At 45.0% G+C, this 17,745-nt stretch overlaps 1 protein-coding gene across 1 annotated transcript in view; it reads right to left on the bottom strand.

The window, feature by feature from the left end:
• PRPF19 (pre-mRNA processing factor 19) overlaps positions 1-17,745 on the bottom strand; it is a 170,848-nt gene that overhangs the window by 37,067 nt on the left and 116,036 nt on the right. The window contains exon 10 of the mRNA XM_068257991.1: positions 1,249-1,358. Coding sequence (XP_068114092.1) covers positions 1,249-1,358 — 110 coding nt within the window. The remainder of the gene's footprint in view (positions 1-1,248; positions 1,359-17,745) is intronic.

Raw genomic sequence — 17,745 nt, 5'->3', positions numbered from 1 at the left:
TGCATATTTAAAAAGTTCAGACCCTTAGGTAACTTTTTTTTTTAATGTAATTTTTTTTATTTATTTTTTTTTACTTAAAAAATGTATTTGGGTAATTTTTGGTGTGGGAGGTAAACAGCTTATTTTAAATAATGTAATGTAATTTAAAGGAATACTATCGATACACAAGTGTTCTAAAATGACAATGTACAAATAATGTCTAAGTAGCTGTGTAAACATTTTCCTACTTTTCATGTTAAATATCAGAGGCAAAAGCTGTAATTTATTGAGGGTAGGATTTCGCTATATTGGGACAAATCAATTGCAGAAGGGGTGTCTGCTTCAATGCACAGCCAGAGTTGCATATCAGACTACAGAAAGCAAATATCAAACATATCAAACTCTGAAAGCAAAAACAGTATGAAAAAGCTGTGAGAATTAGTTACATTTCCTCTGCTCTCTTCAGACACTTCAGTCAGAAACACAGGACACAGAAAGCTGCAGCTGTTGGGAGCTCTCTTCTCTGTCACACACAGAGCTACACAGAGTTAATTGATCAAGTGTGAGGGGAATTTCCCCTCTCCTCATGGCTCAGTCAGCCGTCAGTTTTGGAGTCAGTAAAGTTTGAATGTATTTTGAGAACAGTAAACAAAGAAGTTGCTACTAAAATATATACACCAGTACTTAGCAGCACTTCCCAAACAATTCCTGTGTCAATTGAAAAAAATATGTGAATTGATAGTATTCCTTTAATAAACAAATGTACGTGGGTGTAGTTTACTATTCGGCCACAAGATGGCCACAGTCAAAAAGTCCTGGAAGCGAACTATCTCACTTCCAGGAACAAGAAAGAGGACGGGAAACTTTTTTGCAGAAAGAACGCGGCCTCTGATAAGAGACCGTCGGATTTTCTGCGGGGGACTTGGGTCGATGAATGGGAAGTATATTCCCATTCATTGATCTTTGGGTGGTGAGGCTAACGGCAGGCGGCAGGAACGTGCACGATCGCGCGCCTCAGGCAGCAGGAGCAGCAGTCTATCTGGATGGAAATGATCATCCAGATAGACTTAAGTGGTTAATCTATTCCGTTTTTTTTAATTTTTAAAACTTTTGTTTGTGTATAAAACTCTGAGAATAACGTGGTTAAGAATTCATTTTAGTACCAAAAACCCTGAGAGAAAGAAACACAATAAAGCACACCATTGTTTCTTTAAGCATTTACCCAAATGGTGTAGGACAATTCTAAAAATGAATTTAATACAAACAAACCTGTGATGGATGGAACACAACACTAGTAACCTTCTTGGTGTGCCCTTTGAGAGTTGCAAGGATCTGTTGGGACTGGGAATCGAACACAACAACACTCTTATCTGCCCCTCCTGTTGGGAAATTAGAAGTGTTAAAATATACCACATAATAATCTGAATGTTTGTATAGCACTTTTCTCCTGTCGGACTCAAAGCGCTCAAGAGCTGCAGCCATTGGGACGCGCTCAAGAGGCCACCCTGCAGTGTTAGGGAGTTTTGCCTTGAACTCCTTACTGAATAGGTACTGACCCAAGGTATGATTTAAACCCTGGTCTCCCATGTCAAAGGCAGAGCCCTTAACCAGTACACTATCCAGCCACATATGCAGTGTTTTACAGAAGCAAAATACATTTTCAAAATGCAAATTTTCAAATGAAAACTGCTTTTTAACCATCACGTACATTCCCTCCTAGCTTCCAGAAATGTAAAACTGCCTCTTTTTACTTGTCAGGCAAAACTGTAATGAGAATTTGAAGTGGCCACTCCTAAGCTTTTTTAGGTGTGTGTACCTCAAGTGCCATCCTTATGTTCATCGTTTAGTCAAGGACTAAAAACAAGCATATAGTCATACCATTTCCAGAGCATTGCCCCACAAGAATATCCATACAATTAGCATTACATTAAGGCAGGGTCGGACTGGGACACTAAGGGCCCACCAGGAAAGCTTTAGCCTGGGACCCCCCTTCCCCCCCCCCCCCATTTTGGGCTCACATGCGCATGTACTCTAGAAATTTTGCACTATACATATACATAATTTGGTAGGACATTACATTATGGTAAGGAATAGATTGTAAACACTACTGCTACTGAGGACAATCCCCAACAGGGAGATGTCCACATGCGGAGCGCGCAACAAAAAAAATGGGTGTCACCATGCACTGGAACATGGGCGTGGTCATGATGGGTCACGGGCAAACTTAAAAATACACAAAATAAAAAAAAATAATAAAAAAAAATACACGAAATAAGTAGCGGTGTTATCGACAGAGATTTGGTCCGACCAGATACATTTTAGATAAAATAATCAAGTAGTTACATGCCTCATGATAATTTATCAAGTAGTCAAATGCCGCAAAATAAAAATATTAAGTAGTCCAGTGCTGTCCAACTTCGCGGGCATGGAGGGCCTTTTTTTCCAGACTACATGGAGGAGGGTCAACAACCCCCCTAAACTCCCCCCCCCCCCAAAAAAAAAAATCTAGCAGCAGATTGCAAAATGCAATCAGATTGGCAGCATTTATTTCCCCACAAAATGCAACCAGATTGTCAGCAGATTTCCTGAAAAATACAATCAAATTGGCTTTGGCTACATATATCCCCACAAAATGCAATCAGATTGGCAGCAGATTCCCCCCAAAAGAGAGAGGGTCTGGCGGGCAGGTCTATAGGTGTCCCCAGTTTAGGTTGGCAGGTCTATATGTGTCACCAATTTAGGTAGGCAGGTATATAGGTGTCCCCAGTTTAGGTAAGCAGGTATATAGGTGTCCCCAGTATAGGTAGCCAGGTCTATAGGTGTCCCCAGTATAGGTAGGCAGGTCTATAAGTTTCCCAGTAATGGTGCCCCCAGCCTGTAAGGGGGGGGGGGGCAGTGGGCACAGAACGGTGGGGAGGGTTGGAAGCTTCCCCCCCTCACCTGGAGTCCCCCCTTCCATGCTCCCCCCTGCAAAATTGCAGCCAGTGCGGCAGCGAGCGGGCATCACTCACTTACCGAGAGTCAGAGAGCTCTGTGTGCCGCTGCCGGTCTTCTGCACTGCACAATCACGCTGTCACAGGAAGTACAGTGAGAGCATGATTGGACAGCGTCCGTGAAAAAGACCAGACCAGCGGCACGCAGAGCTATCGCTCTCGGTAAGCTGTTCCCTGCTGCTGCCTGGCTGCAATTCAGGAGGGGGGGAGCGCGAAAGGGGGGGCCCTAGGTGAAGGAGGGGGGGCGGGTCCTACCAGGCGGGGCCCACCGAGGGACAAAAACTGTACTACTGTAGCCCAGTCCGAGCCTGCAGTAAGGGAACCAGCTAATTCTTACGCTTGTAAGACAAAAACCTCCTGCAGTCACCCGGTGTTCACTAGACAGTGGTGGCCTTAAAGGGAACCTAAGACGATTTAAGCCTCAGGTTTCATACTTAAAGGGGGCTTCCTTAAGCCACTTTGAGACCTCTCGGTCCCTCGGCCTCTTCCTGGGTCACTCCTGCCCCCTACTGGAAAGCCCAGTTGCGCTTCGTCACGCATGCAGGCAAGGCCGCGAGCCACCATTCTACTGGGCAGGCGCAGAATGCCCCCAGCTACGGGAGCACGCAGCCGGGCATGCAGGACTCGGCCAGGCTACCAGGCTGTCCAGCAGTGGAGAGGAAAAAAAACGGGGAGATGGCGAGGGACCAAGCAGCCTCAAAGGGGCTTAAGGAAGCTCCAGGTAAGTATAAAACCTGAGACTGTTTTCGTCATGTGCCCCTTTATAAATAACTGTGTTAGCCAAGTATCCCCTGATGTATAACATCTCAAGTACCCCCGGATGCATGCATATTGCTTAGTTATTTTCTTAGTTACATTATGATTATGTATAAAATTCCATTATGTAGCCAGTAGTATGTGGTCGGGTATTAATAATGGGGAGAATCCGAAGACAGAATGAAAACATTTGTCTAGGTGACTAACAGTACAAGATTTGGGATAGACGGTCCAAGAGCCTTGCAGCTGGCCTTTCCAAATGGTGGTGATAAAACTGTTCTATATATAAATTTCTATTGAACAACAGATTTTTTGTGTCTGGTGTTTGTTGGTGGAAGCCACGGCAGTTTTGACTCCCTCTCCCCCCTCCCATATTTGGAGGCACCTAAATTCTGCTTCAACAATCGAAGCCCTCTTGAGCTTGGAACACTGTGCAAGTCTGTATGAGCCAAAAATAATTCCGGGTACAACCCCCGTTGTACTTGGCGAAATAAATATGATTCTGATTCTATCATCACGCTCACCCGGTCACTTAAGTATCATGTCACTTATTGGGACTGAACTACCCCTCAATGTGTTGCTACTAAAGGCAGACTGCCTCTTTAACCACTTGCCGACCTCCCACTACCGATGGGCGGCGGCAAAGTGGCACCCCCCGGACCACCTAACGCCGATAGGCGTCGGTACCTGGGGGACTGAATTGCAGAGGATCGGGCACATAGATGCGCGTGCATCCGCCAGCTTTAGGCTCCGCCCACCCACAGGCCAATTAGCAGCGCCGGCGGGTTGTTAACGTCCAAATCCGTAATGTATACAAAGCATATTATACAGGCTGCCTCCTGCCCTGGTGGTCCCAGTAATAGAGGGACCACCAGGGCAGGAGGCAGCCCCCATAGTAAGCACAAACAAACACTGATCCTGCCCCCCCCCCCCCTGATCGCCCACAGCACCCCTCAGACCCCCCCACTGATCACCCCCTCAGTCCACTGTTTGCACCCAATCACCTATCAATCACCCCGTCACTATCTGTCAACGCTATCCTTTAGATCAGGTCCTAAACTGCCCCCTGGGGGCTCCTGATAACCCCCACACACACACACACACACACACACACACCCTCAGATCCTCCCCAGACCCCCCCCCCCCCCTTGTGTACTGTATACATCTATTCTCCCCTGTAATCACCCACTGATCACCAATCCCCCCGTCACTGTTACCCATCAGATCAGACCCTAACCTGCCCCTTGTGGGCACCTGATCACCTGCCCACACCCTCAGATCGTCCGCAGACCTGCCCTCAGATCACCTCCCAAGTGCATTGTTTACATCTGTTTTCCCCTCTAATCACCCACTGATCACCCATCACCCACCCCCTTTCACTGCTACCCATCAGATCAGACCTTAATCTGCCCCTTGTGGGCACCCAAACACCCGGCCACATCCTTAGATCGCCCTCAGACCTCCCCCCCCCCCCCCCCGATCACCTCCCCAGTGCATTGCTTGCATCTATTCTCCCCTCGAATCACACCCTTATCACCCATCAATCCCCTCCTGTCACCACCTGTCACCCCCTAGCACACCTACCCATCAGATCAGGCCCTAATTTGCCCACGTGTGGGCTCCTGATCACTCGGCCAAACCCTCAGATCCCCCTCAAACCCCCTTCTGATCACCTCCCCAGTGCATTGATTGCATCTATTCTCCCCTCTAATCACCCCTTGAGACACCCATCAATCACCTCCTGTCACCACCTATCACTCCCTAGCACTCCTATCCATCAGATCAGGCCCTAATCTGCGCCCTGCGGGCTTCTGATCACCCGGCCAAACCCTCACCCGCCCCACCGCAGTGACAGAATTTTTTTTTCTGATCACTGCTGGTCTCTACCACCTAATTGTGGCTGAGACCAACCATTATGCCACACAATACGCAACCGCCAATCCAAGAAGCTACCATGCCCAGTCTTTTCGGTGGAAACCACTCCAAGTTTCCGAACGTAACATTTTTTGGGGCCTTCTCCTTAACATGGGTTTAGTCAAAAAAAATGTATTGCGGTCTTATTGGTCTACGCACCCAATACATCACATGCCCATGTTCTCTGCTGCCATGTCCAGGTCACGATTTGAGAACATCCTGCGCTTCCTGCACTTCAGTGCCAATACAACCTGTCGTCTAAGAGGCCACCCTGCTTATGACCGGTTCCACAAAATTCGGCCCCTCATAGACCACCTGTCATCAAAATGTGCAGATGTTATACCCCTGAACAGTCATTTTGAGGCATTTGGTTTCCAGACAGCTCCTCACGGTTTTGGGCCCCTAAAATGCTAGGGCAGTATAGAAACCCCACAAGTGACCCCATTTTAGAAAGAAGACACCCCAAGGTATTCCGTTAGGAGTATAATGAGTTCATAGAAGGTTTTATTTTTTGTCACAAATTAGTGGAAAATTACACTTTGTGAAAAATAAAATAAAATAAATCAATTTCCGCTAACTTGTGACAAAAAATAAAATCTTCTATGAACTCATCATACTCCTAACGGAATACCTTGGTATGCCTTTTTTCTAAAATGGGGGACACTTGTGGGGTTCCTAAACTGCCCTGGCATTTTAGGGGCCCTAAACCGTGAGGCGTAGTCTGGAAACCAAATGCCTCAAAATGGCCTGTGAAATCCCAAAGGTACTCATAGGACTTTGGGCCCCTTAGTGCACCTAGGCTGCAAAAAAGTGTCACACGTGGTATCGCCGTACTCAGGAAAAGTAGTATAATGTGTTTTGGGGTGTATTTTACACATACCCATGCTGGGTGGGAGAAAGATCTCTGTAAATGGACAATTGTGTGTAGTAAAATAAATAAATAAAAAAAAATCAAAAAATTGTCATTTACAGAGATATTTCTCCCACCCAGCATGAGTATGTGTAAAAATACACCCCAAAACACATTATACAATTTCTCCTGAGTACGGCGATACCACATGTGACACTTTTTGCAGCCTAGGTGCGCTAAGGGGCCCAAAGTCCTATGAGCACCTTTAGGCTTTACAGGGGTGCTTACAATTTAGCACCCCCCAAAATACCAGGACAGTAAACAGCCCACAAATGACCCCATTTTGGAAAGTAGACACCCCAAAGTATTCAGAGAGGGGCATGGTGAGTCCGTGGCAGATTTCATTTTTTTTGTCAAAAGTTAGCAGAAATGGAAACTTTTTTTTATTTTTTTTTTGTCACAAAGTGTCATTTTTCGCTAACTTGTGACAAAAAATAAAATCATCTATGAACTCACCATGCCTTTTAGTGAATACTTTGGGATGTCTTCTTTCCAAAATGGGGTCATTTGGGGGTATTTATACTATCCTGGAATTCTAGCACTTCATGAAACATGACAGGTGCTCAGAAAAGTCAGAAATGCTTCAAAATGGGAAAATTCACTTTTTGCACCATAGTTTGTAAACGCTATAACTTTTACCCAAACCAATAAATATACACTTATTGGATTTTTTTTAAATCAAAGACATGTAGCACAATAAATTTGGACAAAAATGTATATAGAAATTTTACTTTATTTGAAAAATGTCAACACAAAGTTAAAAAAAACATTTTTTTGACAAAATTCATGTATTTTTGATGAATATAATAAAAACTAAAAATCACAGCAGCAATCAAAATCGCACCAAAAGAAAGCTGTATTAGTGACAAGAAAAGGAGGTAAAATTCATTTAGGTGGTAGGTTGTATGACCGAGCAATAAACAGTTAAAGCTGCAGTGGTCTGAATGGAAAAAAAAAAAGTGTATGGTCCTTAAGTGGTTAATGCGTGCAACCTGGATTTCGCCCTCAATAAGGTTATATTGCCCTTTTGCTGAGGTGCAGCATTTTTCTAGGTTTATGGTTTTATATATTTGATAGGCTACACTTTAATTCTTAAAGCCATGTTATGTATATGCAACCTTAGTATGCCTCTCTAACAAACTGGGTTGTGTTTCAACTTTTCCCCCTTTTTTTCTATCCTTGTAACCATCTCTTTCTGTGCCAATACCAGATGGGATTCAATTTCCCAACAGTCACTGGGCGCTCCTATGTCCCTTTCTCCTAACAATCTGCCTTTTTTTTTTTTTTTTAATACTACTAATATTTCAGTGTCAATATTTCCTATTCTTTAAGTTAACTGTGGATGGTGGCAATTGGTAGCATGGATTGGTGCACAACTCCAATTTTTCTATGTGCATTTATGTTATGTATGGTACAAACTTCAAATAGCATTTTATGGCACTGTTGAAGGATGCGTGAATAGGCTTCCCAGGCTTCAAGATGTCTGTACTAAGGCGCAGCCCTGCCACCTGCTGGTTGTGTGTTCTACACCACCCTTCTGATTTTTATGATTGTAAATTTTTGTACACCGTTTCCATACGCTTTTGATGTTACTTTATTCCCCTTCTACAACTTCTGCTTTGAGGCAGTGTATTTCTATAAATGCTATTTAGTACAAATTGTGATGCTCCTTTTGATGCTGCCCCGTTGGGAGATAATGTACTCTACTGAATGTTACCGACATATGGTTTAACCACTTCTTGACCACACATTGGTGGTGGAGATTGGCCCAACACATGGGCACACATGTATGCCCCCCCCCCCCCCTCCCCACCATGCAGCACCTGCAGGTGTACTTTAATCTTCCCTCCTACAAAACAATTTTTAAAACGTGCTGAAAAGTGTAAAAACACATTTTGTAGGTACTAGTTAAGAATGATTTGTGTCTTAACACATATACAATATATTATATGTACTTGCTTTATTGACCTTTTGGGCAACACACCTGCCTTTTCTTTTTTTCCCCTAACCTCCCAATCCATGTCCCTTATTATGCGTATACCACAGGGGTGACTATAGCGCCCTCCCATGAGCGCCCTGTATTTCCTCTTTGCCTTAAAGAGAAACTCCGACCAAGAATTTAACTTTATCCCAATCAGTACCTGATACCCGCTTTTACATGAGAAATCTATTCCTTTTCACAGACCATTAGGGGGCACTGTACGGCGGATATTGTGGTGAAACCCCTCCCACAAAGAAATTCTGAGTATGTACTCTTGGCAGTTTCCTGTCTGTGAACCCTGTTGCATTGTGGGAAATAGCTATTTACAGCTGTTTCCAACTGCCAAAACAGCAAGCAGCAGCTACATCACTTGCCAGCAGTAAAATGTCACCATGTGATGAATGTCAGAATATAAATCAGGGATATAAAATATTTTACAATGGGTAAACACTGACAATTATTTATACATAATTATTGTAAAAATGAAGCACTTATTACATTATTTTCACTGGAGTTACTCTTTAAAGTCTACCGCTTATAAGTCAAGTTGGTTGCTCTTGGTGATGCTCTTATACCATCTACTAGCTGTTTCTTTTGTAACCGATCCTTTCAAATTTTAAGGTATGTACACAGCCCCATTGGGGTATTTGTATTTCTTTTGATGTCTTATATAAAACTTATGCTAACTGGCATTGCTTCCTTGTGACTGTTGTATGCCTTCAACCATAATGCCTACTCAGTGTTACACAGGTCATCCATGCCACAGATTGGCTCCTAGCCCTTTGTTGCCACTGTAGTTATATAACCTGTATTTCTCTTTCCTAGTTTAAACTCCCCACATGTATAGGCATAATTACAGATGCAGCATCAACCATTCATATTGCCCTCCTAGTAAATGGCCCCTCTACTATTTTATTTAGATGTCTTTTGATCCTGTCTGAGTTTCATGTTATTTGTCTGCCCCACACTGGATGCCTGGACGTTGCTCTATGTTAATATGGGAGCACCCCCAGGACTTTCAATTCAGGAGCATCAGGGCCTTCAAGAATCCTATTTGGAGAATTGGCTTTGATGTATATATTTTAAAGGGATATTTAAGCCATGATTAAAAATCATTTTTACTTACCTGGGGCTTCTACCAGCCCCCTGCAGCCATCCCGTGCCCTCGCAGTCACTCACAGATCCTCCGTTTCCTAGCCGCCAGCTAGTTTCATTTTCGCCAAAAGGCACGGCTACGCTTAGCCTTCTTCACATCCCTGTCCGCAATAGCGTCCTGCGCAGGACGCTATTGCGGACAGGGACGCGAAGAAGGCTATGCGTGGCCGGGCCTGCGCTCTAAGCCTGTCGGCGAAAACAAAACTAGCTGGCTGTGGGGGTCCGGAGGATCCGTGAGTGACTGGGGCTAGTAGAAGACCTAGGTAAATAAAAATGATTTTTTTAATGAAGGCTTAATTATCCCTTTAAAGAGAACCCGAGGTGGGTTTGAAGAATATTATCTGCATACAGAGGCTGGATCTGCCTATACAGCCCAGCCTCTGTTGCTATCCCAAACCCCCCTAAGGTCCCCCTGCACTCTGCAATCCCTCATAAATCACAGCCACGCTGCTGACAAACAGCTTGTCAGAGCTGGCTGTGTTTATCTCTATAGTGTCAGTCTGCTGCTCTCCCCGCCTCCTGCAGAACTCCAGTCCTCGCCTGCATCCCTTCCCTCCCTGCTGATTGGAGGGAAGGGACGGAGGCAGGGACCCGAGCTATGCAGGCAGGGGAGCAGCTGAGACTGACACTACAGATGTAAACACAGCCTCACAGCACGGCTGTGATTTATGAGGGATTGCAGAGTGCAGGGGGACCTTAGTGGGGTTTGGGATAGCAACAGAGGCTGGGCTGTATAGGCAGATCCAGCCTCTGTATGCAGATAACATTCTTTAAACACACCTCGGGTTCTCTTTAAGTTTCCTTTCTGTTTTGTTTCTATACTGTCAGTCTCCGGGTCCTCTGCTTTACTTATTCCTACCCAATACGTTGCCGTGGCTACTGCTACGATCCAACAGTTATCACATAATGTTAGGGGGCTTAACTCCCCACCTAAACGGCGGAAAGCCTTTATGCAATATGCCAAACACTGTCCCGGTGTTTGTTGTATTTCATTGCTATCTCTTATCCCAGGTATTTCCATAAGAATTACACATGCTATTATATAGTTACATAGTTACTTGGGTTGAAAAAAAGACATACGTCGATCGTATTCAACCAGAGAACAAAGTACAACACAAGCCTGCTCCCTCATATATCCCTGTTGATCCAGAGCAAGGCAAAAAAACCCTTACAAGACACGGTCCAATTAGCCCCAAAAGGGAAAAAACTCCTTTCCGACTCCAGATGGCAATCAGATAAAATCCCTGGATCAACATCATTGGGCATTCCTAGTAATTGTAGCCATGGATGTCTTTCAACGCAAGGAAAGCATCTAAGCCCCCTTTAAATGCAGGTATAGAATGTGCCATAACTACTTCCTGTGGCAATGAATTCCACATCTTAATCACTCTTACTGTAAAGAACGTTTTCCTAAATAAATGGCTAAAAAAGGTTTTCTTCATACACAGATCATGTCCTCTAGTCCTTTGAGAAAGCCTAGGGACAAAAAGCTCATCCGCCAAGCTTTTATATTGCCCTCTGACGTATTTATACATGTTAATTAGATCCCCTCTAAGGCGTCTTTTCTCTAGACTAAATAAACACAGTTTAACTAACCTTTCTTGGTAATTGAGACCTTCCATCCCACGTATCAATTTTGTTGCTCGTCTCTGCACCTGCTCTAAAACTGCAATATCTTTCCTGTAATGTGGTGCCCAGAACTGAATTCCATATTCCAGATGTGGCCTTACTAGAGTTAAACAGGGGTAATATTATGCTAGCATCTCGAGTTTTTATTTTCCTTTTAATGCATCCCAAAATTTTGTTAGCTTTAGCTGCAGCGGCTTGGCATTGAGTACGATTTTTTAACTTGTCGATGAGTACTCCTAAGTCCTTCTCCAAGTTTGATGTCCCCAACTGTATCCCATTTATTTTATAGTGCTAGACCATTGGTACGACCAAAATGCATGACTTTACATTTTTCATCATTGAATTTCATCTGCCATTTATGTGCCCATATAGCCATCTTATCCAGATCCTGTTGCAGTATGTCCCTATCTTCCTGTGAGTTGATGATTCTGCACAATTTTGTGTCATCTGCAAAAATAGCAACATTGCTTACTACTGCATCTACTAGGTCATTAATAAATAAATTGAAGAGCACTGGACCCAATACAGACCCCTGTGGGACCTCCCTGCTTACAGTAACTCATTTTGAGTATGATCCATTGACTACAACTCTTTGTTTTCTGTCTAATAGCCAGTTCCCTATCCATGCACACAGACTCTTCCCCAGCCCTTGCATCCACAACTTTTGAATCAGACTTTTGTGTGGAACAGTGTCGAAGGCCTTTGCAAAGTCCAAGTATATCACATCTACAGCGTTTCCAATATCCACATTAGCGTTCACTACTTCATAAAAGCTGAGCATGTTAGTCAAACAGGACCTGTCTTTAGTAAACCCATGTTGATGCTGAGAAATAAGATTATTTTCTACTATGAAGTCATGTATAGTATCTCTTAGTAACCCTTCAAATAGTTTGCATACAACTGATGTTAAGCTTACAGGTCTATAATTTCCTGGATCTGTTTTTTTTTGCCCTTCTTAAATAATGGGAAAACGTGAGCTGTACGCCAATCCACTGGGACTCTGCCAGTTGAAAGAGAGTCACCAAAGATAAGATAAAGGGGTTTATCTATAACTGAACTTAAAGAGAGTCTGAAGTGAGAATAAATCTAGCTTCAGACCTCATAGTCAGCAGGGGCATGTGTGCCCCTGCTAAAACGCCGCTATCCCGCGGCTAAACGGGGGTCCCTTACCCCCCGAAATCCCCTCCGAGCAGCGCATCCCCGGATCTTCCGGATTGAGGCAGGGCTAACCGCCGCCGCCCTGCCTCTTGCGCGTCTGTCAGCGCGTATCTCCGCCTCTCCCCCGCCCCTCTCAGTCTACCTTCGCTGAGAGGGGTGGGGGAGAGGTGGTGCTGTGCCGCTGATAGACGACGCTGAGAGGCAGGGCTGCAGCAGTTAGCCCTGCCTCAAGAGCAGCAAAATCTACGACCAAGTGGGTCATAGATTTTGCAGGGGGGGGGGGTGGTCAGGGACCCTCGTTTAGCCGCGGGAGAGCGGCGGTTTAGCAGGGGCACACATGCCCCTGCTGACTATGAGACAAGAAGTAAGATTTATTCTCGCTTCAGTGTCTCTTTAATATCCTTAGGACCCGAGGACGCATGCCATCCGGGCCAGGTGCCTTGTCTATTTTTAATTTATTTAGTCTTGCCTTCACTTCTTCCTGCGTTAAGTATTTAATATTACAGTTGGAAGATTGAGACTCTTCTGCATCTGTAATTTGCAACAGTGATGTTTCCCTTGTGAAGACATCAGCAAAGAAACCATTTAATAACTCTGCCTTACCTTGGTCATCCACCATTGAGTTCCCACCCTCATCCTTTAGAGATGACTTCTTTGGGTTAGATTTTATATCCCTAGCGATTTGATTTTCAGCTTCAATCTTTGCCAGCCTAATTTCTTTTTTACAACTTTTATTGCACTCCTTATAATTGCTTAATGCAGCCTCCTGTTTTAGGATTCTATAGGCATTCTTTTTCCCCTTCATTTTATCTCTAACCTTTCTATTCATCCATAGAGGCCTTTTTTTATTCCTAGACATTTTGTTTCCATATGGGATATACATATTACAATATTGATTGAGAATAAGCTTAAAAGCTTGCCATTTCCCTTCAGTGTCACCCCCTTGTAATACATTATCCAAGTTCACCAAACTTAGTGCCTGCCTGAGTGGATTGAAGTTTCCTTTTCTAAAATTCATAGTTTTAGTGGTCCCGCGGCCTATCAGTCAACAGATCAAACGTTATGTTGTGATCACTATTTCCCAAATGTTCTTGAACCTGCACATTTGATACATTATCTGGTCTATTAGAAATGATCAAATCCAGTAACGCATTCCCCCTAGTTGGTTCCGTTACCATTTGAATCAAGTAATTGTTCTGTAGTGATGCCAGAAATCTGCTGCTTTTACCAGAATGGGTAGCCTCAATACTCCAGTCAATGTCCAGAAAGTTGAAGTCACCCATAACTAGGACCTCATTTCTTCTTGCAGTTTTTTTTAAATCTGCTGTAGTAATTGCAGTTCTGCAGCTTCATGAATATGTGGTGGCCTGTAGCATACCCCTATAAGCAACTGGCAACCTCTATTTCCACCATGAATATTTACCCAAATGGACATCTTCACAATTCTTCTCATCGTTCAGGACAGCTGTAAAAGAATTCTTAACAAAGAGATAAACCCCTCCACCTTTTTCCCTGTTCTATCCTTTCTAAACACATTGTATCTCTCTAAATTTGCTATCCAGTCATGGCTTTCATCCATCGATGTCTTGGTTATTCCCATAATGTAATAGCCTTTGTCAATCAGAATGAACTCTAGTTCGTCCATTTGCAAGGCTCCTAGCATTGGTTACCATGCACTTTATATTTTTACCTCCACATTTTCCAATTTTGGTTACATGAAATGGGCTACTTGAGGTTTTACCAACCTCATTACTCTTTACACTGTCCCCACCCCCCTCTCCACCCCCCATAATGTTATGCTCCCACTGTCTTTTTACTTTATCTTGTCTACATATTGAGACTTTACCCTCCCGCCTCCCCCCAGATCCTAGGTTAAAATTATCTGTCCTCTGCTTCCAAGAAACAGAACTGTGATAACCTTACTCCATTAAAACTTTACTTTTCAATCAAATACAAGTAGATAGACCAAGCACCGTCTAGTTATAGCGTTTATTGCCCAAGCTTGCAGCCAAATTTAACATGCAGTAATTTCATATAGGTACATCAAACCTGTCCGGAGTCTTGCCACAGTTTTCCAACATGTCCCAAAGTGTGCAGTTCCGGTGAGGAGGGTGGTGACCGGGGGAAGAGTGGATAAGGCACAACAGCCGTTTCGCGCTGTTACAGCGCTTGCTCACGTGCTAATCCGGGCGATTTGATTGGTCTGCTGAACAGTTGCCCTGGCAACCTAACAGGAACCAACTCTCTGTAATAGCGTTATACTAAAGATAATAAAAATACACTTTATTATTAATATAAAACCTCTAACTACCGTTAAAAACACCATGGAGAGAGACACCTCTTGATTTTAATTGGAGAGATGTAGAGTTTATTACCCAACCATCCAATGTCTCAAACATCTACTCAAGTTTGATTGGACCATATCTGGCTTATACTGCAAGGGTAAAGGGGAACACAGACCTACAGAATGCCGCTCACATTCCTGTCCAGAACACCGCGCACTGTACTGGTCGTGTGGGCGGGCATCAAGTATCAAGCCTCAGCCCCCATATGGAGATGAGGTCCAGACCCATTGCGATCTATCCTGCCAGGGGTCCCTGAGGTGGGCGGCAGTGCACCGTTCCAGTGGGAGGTGAGAATGGGGGCGCGGACACCACCACAGGGTTAGACTAAACACAGTTATCGTACATCCGCGTCGGGGTCGTCCCCCTAGGTCATTCTCCCCAATTCTCCCCCAATGTTGTGCGAAATATAGCACGCTTGGTGCCCATAAGCTTCATTAGCAGTAAAGAGTGCGTTTGCTACGCACCTCTTAAAGGGGAAACCGCGAGCCACTGCAGTTGTGACCACCCAGGCAGGAAGATTGGGTCACCCTCAGCGGGCGCGCTAGGCGGGGCCTCCCGCTTTGATGCCGGAGACCGAGACGCGCCGCCATTCGCCCGGATTAGCACGTGAGCAAGCGCTGTACCAGCACGAAATGGCTGTTGTGCCTTATCCACTCTTCCCCGTTCACCACCCTCCTCACTGCAACTGCACACTTTGGGACATGTTGGAAAGACGCTGGACAGGTTTGATGTACCCATATGAAATCACTGCATGTTAAATTTGGCTGCAAGCTTGGGCAATAAAAGCTATAACAGGATGGTGCCTGGTCTATCTACTTGTATTTGATTGTAACTTTGGATCTTTCTTCATTTATTTTCCCCGTGAGCACGTCACTGTGCATGCCTGACTCAGCCAGCAGTGTGTACTTGCAACTTATGAACGGTTTGCTTGCTTGGGTGTAATTTGCAGGCCCTGTAGCCGCCGGGTGCCCAGCATACACTTCTCCTTTGCATCCAAGCTACTGCCTTCACCCCGCTAGGAGCACCGGCTATGTCCATGAATGTGGGCACTGACACATGGGAGGTGGATCTGGAAGGTAGTGGGAGTGACAGCGATTCTGCCCTGGACTTTCCATTGATCAGCCAGAGTGTCTCTGAGGGCCGTGCAGGCGCTAGCTCCATTTTCAGTCAAAATGCATGCGCCACACCAGCAAACACGGAGGTGGTGACCAGGGTGTTGGAACTGAGGTTGGGGAGCCTCTGTGAGAAGGAGACCAAATTGTTTTGGACCGTGACCACCTTGAACAAATATAAGGAGGAAGGTTTTATTGCAAGAGGTTTCAGATCCTACCGGGAACCGTCTGAGTACCAGCAATTATCGCTGCGGCCACTGTAAATTCTGCCCCCGCATGCAGGAGGGCACGAGCTCTCGGTTGGGCGCAGTGACATGGGAGGTGAAAGCCTTAATAACATGCCAAACCACTTTCGTGTCAAATGTGGTGTTTTGCCCCTGTTCATTTTTTTATGTGGGGAAAACGACCAGACCACTCAGAGGGCAGGTGAACATTTTGGATTTGTTAAAAGTATCAAGGGATGCCAACGTCGCATTAAGCACGTCCGTGAGGCACAAAGGGGACGATCTTCATGTTTGAGGTTTGCAGGCCTCCTGCATGTTGCACCGTCGACACGAGGAGGGGATCGCGACTGCGAATTGACCCGATAGGAATCGCGTATAATCTTACGTACAGAAGCAATGGGGCCTTTGGGCCTCAGTGACAGATTGGAACGGTCATGCTTCCTCAACCCCTATCTACACGGATGTGCTTTTGGGACAGAGGGAGTATCCCCTCCCTGCCACCACACAGAAGAGCACCACCCTGACAGGTGGCTTTCTTTTCCCTGCCCCCCCAACCTTCCTCTCCTCTCCTCCCCCACCACCCAGCAGTCCTGGATTCCCTCTGGGCCCTCTCTCATTCTCTGCCCATCACACCCGGGTTAGCCCCTCCCACCTTAATTCTAGCTGACCATGGTGGCCCTCACTTTTACACAGACCTTCAGGGATGCTGCCCATGCCCTGGACAGACTGGACACACTGAGGGTGACCCATTCCTCTTGCCAGGGTGGTCACAACTGGGGTGGCTCGCGGTTTCCCCTTTAACAGGTGCGTAGCAAACGCACTCTTTACTGCTAATGAAGCTTAGGGGGACCACTCTTCCCCCGGTAACCACCCTCCTCACCGCAAGACGCCAGACAGGTTTGATGTACCCATATGAAATTACTGCATGTTAAATTTGGCTGCAAGCTTGGGCAATAAAAGCTATAACAGGACGGTGCCTGGTCTATCTACTTGTATTTGATTGTAACGTTGGATCTTTCTTCATTGCTTTTCACCGTGAGCACGTCACTGTGCATGCCTCACTCAGCCAGCAGTGTGTACTTGCAACTTATGAACGGTTTGCTTGCTTGGGTGTAATTTGCAGGCCCTGTAGCCGCCGGGTGCCCAGCATACACTTCTCCTTTGCAACCATAACTTTACTTTTGAATTACAAACTCAGGTCTCTGACCCCGATAGTCATTTTGTTATGCTGGGAACACCACACAATTTGCCGTCGAATAGATGGCTCGATAATTTCCCACAGGTCTGATCTGATTTAGATCATTTTTCTGATCCATTTTCTGATCACTTCTACCCAAATCGATCAGAACAGCAATCGAAAATCAGATTGGACCTGTCGGAAATTATCTATCGAGTCATCTATCTGACAGGAAATTGCAGGATGTGTTTCCAGCATTATTCTGCCTGAAGTGTTTTGCCAGCCCTTAAAGAGGAACTCCAGTGGAAATAATGTAATAAAAAAAGTGCTTCATTTTTACAATAATTATGTATAAATGATTTAGTCAGTGTTTGCCCATTGTAAAATCTTTTTCAAGTTCAATTCTTGGTCG

This window comes from Hyperolius riggenbachi, chromosome 10 (genome assembly GCF_040937935.1).
Source record: "Hyperolius riggenbachi isolate aHypRig1 chromosome 10, aHypRig1.pri, whole genome shotgun sequence".
NCBI classification, from domain to species: Eukaryota; Metazoa; Chordata; class Amphibia; order Anura; family Hyperoliidae; genus Hyperolius; species Hyperolius riggenbachi.
Note: the sequence above shows the minus strand (reverse complement) of the source record. Positions and strands in the feature narration are given on the sequence as shown.